This window comes from Puntigrus tetrazona, chromosome 23 (genome assembly GCF_018831695.1).
Source record: "Puntigrus tetrazona isolate hp1 chromosome 23, ASM1883169v1, whole genome shotgun sequence".
Classification (NCBI taxonomy): Eukaryota; Metazoa; Chordata; class Actinopteri; order Cypriniformes; family Cyprinidae; genus Puntigrus; species Puntigrus tetrazona.
Window position 1 is genome coordinate 17,291,850 of NC_056721.1, and position 10,796 is coordinate 17,302,645.

The 10,796-nt window shown below is 41.3% G+C and overlaps 1 protein-coding gene across 1 annotated transcript; it reads right to left on the reverse strand.

Annotated features, from left to right (window-relative positions):
• Positions 1-2,328: 2,328 nt before the first annotated feature.
• Positions 2,329-10,716, reverse strand: csrnp2 (cysteine-serine-rich nuclear protein 2). Its single transcript, XM_043223974.1, has 5 exons — positions 10,035-10,716; positions 6,271-6,440; positions 5,332-5,594; positions 4,912-5,208; positions 2,329-4,614 (listed from the first exon to the last, which is right to left on the reverse strand). Exons 2-5 carry the CDS (start codon positions 6,425-6,427, stop codon positions 3,757-3,759), a joined length of 1,575 nt encoding a protein of 524 aa, XP_043079909.1. The 5' UTR covers positions 6,428-6,440; positions 10,035-10,716; the 3' UTR covers positions 2,329-3,756.
• Positions 10,717-10,796: the final 80 nt, after the last annotated feature.

The window sequence follows — 10,796 nt, forward strand, 5'->3', positions numbered from 1 at the left end:
CGGTGAGTGCAGCGGAGCGTTGTCTGTCATGCTCCGGAGTGGTGAGGAGTCAAAATCGGGAATTAGCTCAGGTAGGCTAATAAAGAGAAAGACAACAAGTTAGTGTGCAACTCTAGCTCCAAATGGATCTTCGGGGCGCTCGTCACCTTGGTTAAAGATGAATAAATTTGGGGTGGGTGGGATGACCCCATACTACCTAAAAGCCTCAGATATGGCTGTCTAATGAATAAAAGTCCTGGAGCGCAGGAACCAGCGGGTGGCGTTCGTGCCCTGGCCATCACTGTGCAGGGGTAATAAAATATGGTGAACCACAAAGGTAATAACAGGACTGCCCACTTGACGGCTGGGGCCTCCTTCTCTACCGCGCGTAGTTCTTCTCGGCGGGGTCAGCTTCCTACTGATATATAGGACCGGATGCTCTCTCAGTACGGCTCTACATCAAGACTCCGAGAGGACAGGGTCCGAGGTGAGTCGCGGCCTTAATCCTCCGAACGCCTCCTCTGTGTTAATATGAGGGGCGGCTATGTAATTAAAAACTTTTGCTCTCCTGTGGCCGGAAGTCAAACAGGTCTAAGAAGGTGAAAAGTCAGTCCAGCCCGTCTTCACCCTCCGTTCAGATTCCTCCCAGGTCTTTCACAAGGTCGCAAAGACATGCGGCGTATTATGGGGTTTTAAGGTGGCTGACCCGTGTAAGGAAGGGACCGGTATTGCCCAGTTATGTGCATGGAAAGCCCCGGCTTCCTCTGACATGCCAGTAAACATGTGGAGATATACTGGCAAGACACCTAATGGGATATTCATAGATGGTAGTCGCCGTCATTGCAAAGCATAACCACGGGCTGTAAATCACATAATCCTCCTCAATAGCTCGCATCTCAGGGATCCGGTAGGGCTTCCGACGGGAAGGAGGTAAAGCATCCGAGTAACACTTCCGTACATAACAAGTATGTTCATTTGAAGACACAAGGGCGGTGTGCAACCATTCAAGGGCGGTTATAGTGCCGCTGTCTCATGTGCTCCTGTAACTCTCTCAATCCGGTCATATGTTCCACGACCGACCTCTGGGCATCCGGCTGCTTAGATATAGTGTCGACCGAACAACAACTTGAAATGTAAAACTAACAAGAGCAACTTCAGTGTCTGGTTGAAATAAGTAATGACTGAGGTGCGCCAGCTGCTGGATCCGTAAGTAAACCCGGGACATCATCAGTATCTCCCGGGTATTCTTCAGGGTGACATATAAATGGCGTAGGAGGATCACCAGGATGTTCTATAAACATGAAACCTCGATTATGGGCAGCGGGATAAGTGGACTAGGGGAATTTCTTCTGGCAACGGCCCGAGGTGTCCGGCCAGCGGGCGTGCGGCGAGCTCCAAATGGTGTCCACTTTCCTCGGGGCACCACCAGGAGCATGCCGGGCGACACAATAGAGCAAGAAAAAAGTGGGGAAGAGGATGGGGCCGGGCCGTCTATCCATGAAATGTACCCTGGTTCCAGCAATTCTTGAGCCGGTCATCCTCCCGCTGACTTGTAAAGTCTATGTAATTTTCATATTGGTAAAAACAACCTGTCCAGCTAGAGAGGTGATAAACTAAAAGGCCAATGGAAAAGAAACAGTAAGGCCGATAAGGCAAAGTCATCTAGGGGTTTGAGGCATTGGCTCATCTCTCATCTCCATCGGTCGCTTCCGGCGCGCATCCTGCCTGGGACACCCTCCGGGAAAAGATGGCAGCTGGCGGCCTCAAAACTGTGCCTGGCTGAGTGAGATAAATGGCGGGGTAAAAAGGCCAAGTCAAACGGCGGCCTGATAAGACCCACTCACCTCCTGTGTTTCATATCCTTGTCCTGAAGATCAGTGGTTGCGGCGCCTCAACATCTCAAGATTTTCGGGTCGTCGCATGCTCAGGTGTCTTGCATCAGCTACCGGGGATCAGAGAGTTTAGGCGGGTGGCCAAATGCTCGACGATCTGTTGCTGGCGAATAGAAACCTCTGAGAGGCGTTGGAGAACTCTCCATCTTCCCGGGAAGCGATAAAAACAAAGAGAGAAGTTGATGTTGTGGGGGACCTTTACGGCGACAGCGTGTTTTCTCTGTGTTTTCTAATGATCTCTGCTCAGTGTGTGCGCGGTGATTAGGCGTTAGCCTAAACTCTGTCCGGTGAGTGCATTGGACCTCTTCAGTGCTCGGAAGACTTGAGGATCCCTGGCCTGCATGATTACCTTCGATTTTAGTACTGGACTTAAAGGTTGAGCTTATATATATATATATATATATATATATATATATATATATATATATATATATATATATATATATATATATATATATATATATAGTGTCAGTGTCAAAAATATGTGAAGAATACGCCAGTAAAATTGTAAAAAAAATTGTAAAATGTGAAGTAAAATGCTATTTCTTTCTTCTTTTTTTCCTTTTGAAATGTGACCTAGACATGTTTTCATGAGATTCACCTATAAAATGTCCGTAATCTTTAAAGGCTTGATGTGCAATTAATGTATGAACTCACTCCTTAAAAATTAAAACACACCTAAAAAACAAAAAAAAATTAATGATTGTAGATGACAATACTCACACACATTGTCCTCGCCCTAACAATACAAAGCGGTGGTAAATAAATAAACGTCCACAAACTGGGACGGTAGGCTACAGCTTCAAACGGTGTCAGGTCAAGACTACGATAAATCAGTAAAGAACTGCTGTGCAAATGGCTTGCACATTCATTCATCCTCCTGATCCCCACTCAGCAAGTTCAAACGAATCAAGTTTTCAGCGTGCATACAGAGAACAAGCAGCTTTTTCACTCATCTTCATGCTAGCTCTTAGCAAAACACTATTACAGTACATGAAAACCAAGTATTTCCAGGATTGTTGGGTCTATTCACAGGAAGGATGCTACAAACAACACCCTCTTCTAAGATTAGCAACCCCTTCTCTTATCGTTAGCACTGAGTTAGCATTATCCATATGCATATTACTAATGTTGCATTCATGCCCTGGAAGAATTACCATAATTACAGGGTTCAGAGTGTTAGAAACCATTCAAGGCCTTCGGAAACGTTTGTAATTCTAACTTCAGAACTACTTAATTTTATAAAAGCTCCATTTCAAGGTTAATGAGGATATTTTTTTTTTTTGCAGTAAGCAACAAAGCTGTCCATAGATACATTTTGATGTTATGAACTTTGTCATAAAAACTGAGAATATGAACAGCTAAGAGTTGTGATCTTAAAATTGTGGTAATTCCAACAAGACATTAACATAGCATTAACATATACCTTTCTGACAGTGCCAATTAGTTGCTGGGGTGCAGTATCGGAAACTCTACACACTGTAAAGGCCATACAAAGGCGCTGAATAATCCTGAAAATGCTTGCTCCTCGACATAAAGGCCACTTTTTCCCCACTAGTATCAAGTAATAAACTGATACCATACTGGAAAAACAAACACTTGTTGTCAGATCAGGATCTCTGCTTTTCTTCAGTTTCTTTTTTCATTTTTTTTTTCATAAATTATTCTATTTTTTTCTTTTTAATAACTTATTTTACCACGGACAACCTACTTCAAACACAGTACATGCTTATCTCCAGCTAAATTGGATACAAACCCATGAAGGTAACTTGTTTCTTTAACATTTAATAACATTATGCAGTCTTGTAACATCGCACTGTGTGGAGTAGGCTCTCTTTGAATTTAATGACTAACTTGTGCAAAACATCTGCAAAGGTGATAGGCTCTACACTTCTGGAGGAAGTTGTACTGCCTTTTCATCCAGTGCCAGGCACGTCTCGAGGCATCCCCCATCATTTGAGGCCTGTTCTGGACAAAGATGTTCTTCTTCCCCATCCTTGAGAGGTGGAGGTACTTCGACAGACAAGCTCTTGGCCGAATCCTGCCCGCAGGTTTCTTGTTTTTGCCGGTCGCTCTCCTTATCTGGATCCCCACCTTCACTCACCACTTCCTCTACTTGCGCAGGAAGTGTCTCAAAGGCTGCTGTCTCTACATGATCTACCTGATAATAGAGGACAGAAGCAGGGTCTTTCAGCAGCCTCTGTTCGGTCTGTTCATCTGCATGGTTCTCTGTAATACACAGAAAGGTGGTACCTTCAGGAAAAGGCCCTTCTAGAAGGACTCCCTCAACACCTTCCATGCCCTCCATCCCTGCTTGGCCGGTGAGGGCACCCTGCAGGAGGCAAAGGGTTGGGTCAGTGGTTTGCGCCTCCTCGACCTGCTGCTCTTCTTGTTCCAGTCTCCTTTCCCGTTCCTCTGCACTTTGTAGGTGAAGCACGGCTGTTTCGTTCTCACGTTCCAGGCTGTCGCACTGCTCCTCTTGCAGCTCCTGAACACACTGGCTTTCCACCTCTACATCTGAGTCCAAGGGAGAAAGAGACAGAGATGGAGAAGAGACTAATTCTGTCTCTTCTCCACAATCCTCTCCAGACCTTACACCCAACAGGCTTCTCTTTTCCAGGTCAAGTTTCATGATAGTGTGAAGATAGTGAGTACGCACACGAAGAGGGTTGAACTCAATGCGGCCAGCTGTATTACCACAACCATCACGGGTGCAGCCACATGGGAAGGACATCCGGTCCACCTTTGGAACAAGATAAAAGAGAAAGAGCGTGTCTTCTATTTGAATACTCAAATAGGCCAAATCAGGGGTGTCTGATCCTGCTTCTGGGGGTCCTCTTTCCAGCATAGTTAAGCTCCTGTCCTAATTAAACACACCTGAATCAACAACTCAGCGTCCATGAATTACTAGAAACTTCCAAACAGGTCTGCTCTAGTGAAACTCTGTAGGAAGGTGGCCCTTTAGAAGCAGAATTGGACACCCCTGGTCAGCTGGACTCATTTTAATAAGTGTGAATTTTAAGAATATCACATGCCCTACCTGGCACTTTATTCCAGCTTGGCTACAGCCACAGTGCCGAGGGTCACAGTAGAAGCGGCAGTCACAGCCACACTCCTCCCTGGACAAACGTATGGCACGTAACTCAGCCTTCTCTCTGGCATCTATGCGGGCAATACCTGAAGCCCTCAGTAGTGCCCGACGCCTCTTGGTTGGAAGAGGCTGCAAGAAGAAGCAATCATCCACTTCTACACTCTCAACATCCAGATCCTCATCTGATATGTCATCTAGGGTAAGCAACTCTGCTTCAGGACAATCCACAGTTCCATTCCGTGTCAGCTGGGAAAAGTCAGGTAAAAGAGTTTTTACAAATCAAAACAACATGGCTACCTTATTGCAAAAGCAGAATCCTGTAGGACGTGCAGAAACTACAACAAAACAGTCACCAACAACAAAACTAACCTTTAATTTGCGAGCATTGAGCTTTTCTTGACGTAGGTGTTGACGAAGCACATGCTTGTGACTGCTCTCTTGTTCTCGTGCAAACTCGCCAAGGGTGTAATGTCGTATAGCACAGTGATGGCGTGCCATGCCTAGGGAGCTGCCACCCTGACTGGGCACACTGGTAAAGCCCTGCCTTCTGGAGAAGTAATAGACTGTCACCGCGTCAAAGCGTACCTGCTTACGACCTAAAGATGCTTTGTGTCTTCTGAGAATGGAGGGGGCTACAGAAACAAGATACAGAAGGCATCGTGAACAATAATGTTTTGATCTATTGCTTTAGCACTCATCTTACACCTCTTTAAATGACAATACTGTGATTCAAACTCAAGTCTCACTTTATTTCAAATTGGTGTTTAGGACTTTTTTTTTTAACTCAATGCTTGCTGCATAAGCCACAATGCACAACTAGCATATGTTCCTGAAACAATATCCTTTGTTGGTTCTTGAACAACAGTCCTATAAAAGGTAAACAATATATTATCCTTACCCCCATCAGCAACACCTGTGGGAAATAATTAATAAGAATGTAGTTCTATACCTGTAAGACTAAGCCTAACCTTAATCCTGCTTCTAAAATCTGATTGTTTAAAAGTGATGTTTCTCCAATAAGAACGTTGGTCCAGAAACATCTATGAATAAGGGTGCTGTAGCTCTCACAAACAAAAGGAAATTGCCAACTTGGTTGCACAACTTATTAAATAGCTTATAATAGTCCACAGACTGCCTTAATAGTATATTTCTGAAAGGACATCTATATGTAAAACAGCAGCTGTGGCACCTGATGCAAATATTATATGTGGAATTGTCTCAAGGGCTAAAAACAAAATAAAACAGGGAAATGATCTGAACAGTAGTTGTTGTAATAACGACATTATAAAACTTATGGTGTGTTCTTACGTGTGAGAGAGCTGGAGGGAGCATTGAGACTGTCGCAGCTATCAGCGCTGTCACTGCTAGAGATGTCATCATCCGAATCTTTGGGTGTGGAACACGGCGAGCCGCTGTCCACCTCCTCGAATCTGCGCTTCAGGCCACGAGATGACACTGTCTCCATGGAAACACTGCGTCTGGAGGCATTACAGATAGGTACAAGGTTTGTCCAACAGACTGACAGGCTATTGCTTGCTAAATTTAAACATAAACAATCATGACTAAAGAGTGTACATGACAAGTAGGATATACATTTTTACCTAAATGCTTCTGAATACACTTTCTCATACAAGTTACAATCAAAAAAACTAGATACTTCTACATACTAAAAAAAGGACTTTTGTCATTCCACATGAAGCTTGTTTCAAAATCTACTGACAATGAACAACAACTGCAGTGCTTAAAATACCTCATTCTGAAGGTCAGAGTAACCAAATATAACATATATATAAATATAAAAATGCAACCCAAAAAAGGCCACATCTGGAAGCTTATGCAATATCACCTGTTTTGCTACCTAATCCTTGACATTCGCATTCTTCATCCAGCATGAAAGTCCTGCTTAAAAATCATGAAGCCTACAAACATCACCATGGTAACTGGTTTAAAGCAATAGCCGTGGAAAAACTGCATCCACATTTTGGGTCTCTTTCACCCCCATTAAAACCTTACAAACAACAAGCTGATGACGAGACCAGTTCAGTCAAACCAAAGAGGTCACACAAGGCCGAGTCGGGATGTTTGATCAGACCACCTCCTTAGCCCGAGGGAGCTGTGTAATACAACTGCTTTGAGCGGCTCCATGCCTGATTTTCTTCATGATTAAACACTATTTTTAAACAGTCAGTGGCTTTTTGCTGGGTTGAATGAGAACTGTTTGATGGTGGCTTTGATGAAAGGTCCGCGTTTCCATGTGAAGGAGAGAAAAAAAAGACTTATGAATTATGACTGACAATTAAACTCACAGCATAATGGATTTAATCCCACAGATTTGTAAAATCCATAAAAACTGGATTAGTTTTATGAACTCTGATTATGAATGCAAAGGAAATAGCATTAGCCTGACTCAGCTTGAGTATATGAACGTCTTATTGATTAATTTTAATAATCATTCATTCAATCAGGCAGAGTAGCCTCAAATTCAAGCAACATACATGCCAATCACCAATCACTGCGACCTTGAAACATAAAAAAAAACAGCTGCGAAAAACAACAGGATAATGAAATGAGAGATGCCCGATTGAGTAAATGCTGCTTTACGCATTAGTGTCTGACAGACAGTGTGCTGCTCTTGAATGAACCGTATCCATAGAAACAAGAAATGCTAAGAAACGAGTCCATTTTTGCTTGCTGTGAAACCGACCTCGCTTTCATGTGTTCCTTTTATAATTAATGCTACCGAGGTGATGCAGTAAAATGCACAGAAATGACGTGGTGATGTGCAAGAAGCTGCAAGCAAATAATGCAGTATGTCTGCCAATTACTGTGCGTTCAGTGAAGCATGCCAAGATTTTACCTCAGAGCCAAACTTAGAGCACGTCACTACTATTGGACATCAGTGTACACTTTTAGTGTCTTGTCATGTACATATATATATATATATATATATATATATATATATATATATATATATATATATATATATATATATATATATATATATAAAGCAATACAAGTATATCCATGCAGTGAACAAAAAGCTTTGCAAATGCAATTCTACCTGGGGAGCAAAGATTTAAGTATACTAACAAACACGTATCATCCCAACTCAAAATGGTGGAGGTGTTTAGGCAGATCACATGTATATAAAACCTAAACAAATGGTAACAGCTAAGCAGCATGGAAGAATCATGGCTGGACATAATAATCAAATAATCTTTATTTTAAAAGCATTCATCTTGCAAATTGAGACTTACTATATAGATGCTACATCATACATAAAGTACCAAAACTAGTCGTATATGCAACTTCCTGGCACTAATCCGGAGTAAGATCAATTTTAAAAACACTGTTTTAGATGTAAAGAGGTAATTAGTCCTTGATTTATGAGTTATGATTGTTGGCAAGTGGTAAGAGGCTCTTAAAAGCACTACCTTTTATTGTGCAAAACTGGCAAATATGGGCCTCAAACAGCAAATGTAAATATACACATTTAATAAGTGAGAAACAAACATCTTGCAGAGGTAGTAGCATGCTTGCTTGTCAGCAAGATGATAAGTGGTGTTAATTTCCATGCCATAGATCCAGGAATGCTCCTCTTTTTAAAAACAGCAGGAAAAAAAAAATCCATCTCCAGTGGCATTGGACATTTTTATAAGATGCCAATAACTGTAATAGTTTCTAAATGCATCACGGATCATTTAAAAACAGGGATGCAACCGCATGTCTGAAATATGTTTGCAGATCTCCTGACACACATTCTGTGGCCTATTTGAGGTGGACAGAAAGTGTGAATAACCACCTTATAATACTGACTATGCATCAGCCTGTTTGACTGGTCTGCACTCAAATAGCCCATCCTAGACAAATGACACATAAACATCATGTCTTTCTTTTCCAGAATCAACAAACTCTGCATAGGTGACATTGCAATTTCTTAAAATGCAAGCATTATTCCAATTCTGTGGATGCATCCATGCACCACTTCCATCCACAACCAGCAGCTGAAAATTTAAAGAGATTTAGCAATACAGAAATTGGACGATTTATTACAGTATGACATCACACTTTGCACTATCCAAGTTACTAATTATTTTAGCAATATTATACATTTACAAAACAGGTTTATCATACAATATGGACACTATTGTTAAACATTACTATCATTTATTCCTTGTATATCATTTTATATTAATAGTACTTGTTTCAAAATTAAGAGTGAAGAAACAAATTGCAAATATTTGTCTGTTAATTCTATAGTATTAATGGAATTTTAATTGTCATTGGTAGTCATTCATTTTATTGTATTACGTTATGGTATTTATAGTAGTATTATTGTAGTATAGTATTATTTCTATTATGGTATAGTAGTAAATATTCAAATAATTAGGTAATTTATGCAATGGATATTATTTATTAGATTTATGTATTCCAGTTATTACTAGTTGAATCTTACCAATTCACTAAAAGTAGCCACATTGACAAACATTACCCCAAAATCTATTGTGACTATTAAAATAAATGTCTATTGTATAGATGAAAGTATCTGAAACTAGTATGTCTAACAAATATGTACTAGTAAATCTGGTGCAGATACTAATAACTTAGTACTTAATAAGCAGAAGCAACAAATCTGTTAAAATACAAGTCAGGGTAAACCGTCAACTCCTAACCAAATACTTCTATAGAACACAACTGCAAAAATTGTTAATAGTACTGGATTAAAGGCTAGTAGCAGAGAAGAGTGTTTAATCAAACAATACTACTAAGATAAGTGCTAGTGAAACACAATTACACCCTTGTTAGTTTAAAGCGGTATGCCTAAATGTTAAAAAGGCTTGCCACAACGTGACCCAAAATGATTGGGATGACACATGACATATGGTGTGTGCTATGATTTTATATTCTTTACTGGATAATACAGACATAGGGTCTTATGACAGAGCAGAAAATGGCATGCTGTGTTGCAACCGGTCCAACGATCAACCCATTTTACTCGTTTTTTCTCGTAGGCTGGGCTGTATGGGAAAGGCAGGCAGAAGTGAAACACAAAACCTTTCTCATGAGCTTACCTTGGGCAGAAATAGAGAGCCTTTAAACCGGCGAAGCTGTCGCTCGATTCGTGCTTCCTTTATTTGGATGATTCTTTTCTTTGGGGATTTTGAACCTATTTCGGCTTTAGACTTCCACAAGGTTACAAGATGACAGACAAAAGCGACTTCAGCCCATCGAAATGGCCAGACCAAAAGGAAATAGCAGTTTATTCACGAAGATACAGTGATGTCCGAGCATTTAAGCATCGTAAACAATGGATATTAGTCTTGACATAAACTACAAATGGGGGTTTTGTGTATCAAGAAGGCTATGCGAGCACTCAACGTTGCAGTCAAGCTCTGTAAAAATTAAAACGGGGCAGACGAAGGCAGACAAGGACCTTATTCATTGAAAATTAAAAATCCCGGCGCAGATGCATCCAATAAGTGCAGATAAAATCTTTAGTTGATCCTTTAAAATGCCTGCATTCAAAAAGAACAAATAGAGCCGAGCCTTCAGGGTTTTTTTCCTCCGGATAGGTGGTTGTGTTCTGCGCTATGTTTAGACAAATCGCAACGTTATATTTCCACCCCGAAGGAAAGAAAAAAAAACAAAAATGATGTGTAGTATCTGTCGGCCCGAGGACCCTATGGGCCTCTCTTCTGCCCCGGTTTGTTACAATGTAACAATAGAGGAAGGAATGCCGCACGGGACACATATATACTTATTGTGACGTCATCGAAGTGCTGGCGTAGAGGCGGCCGGGAAATGTAGTTCTAAGGAGCCTATTGTTAGCATTG

Coding starts and splice junctions, on each gene's coding strand:
- csrnp2 (XM_043223974.1), bottom strand. CDS start 6,427: ATGGAGACAGTGTCATCTCGTGGCCTGAAGCGCAGATTCGAGGAGGTG. Junction 5,595..6,270: donor TCCCTCCAGCTCTCTCACAC/GTAAGAACACAC, acceptor TTGTTTCTGTAG/CCCCCTCCATTCTCAGAAGA. Junction 4,615..4,911: donor AAGCTGGAATAAAGTGCCAG/GTAGGGCATGTG, acceptor CTTGTTCCAAAG/GTGGACCGGATGTCCTTCCC.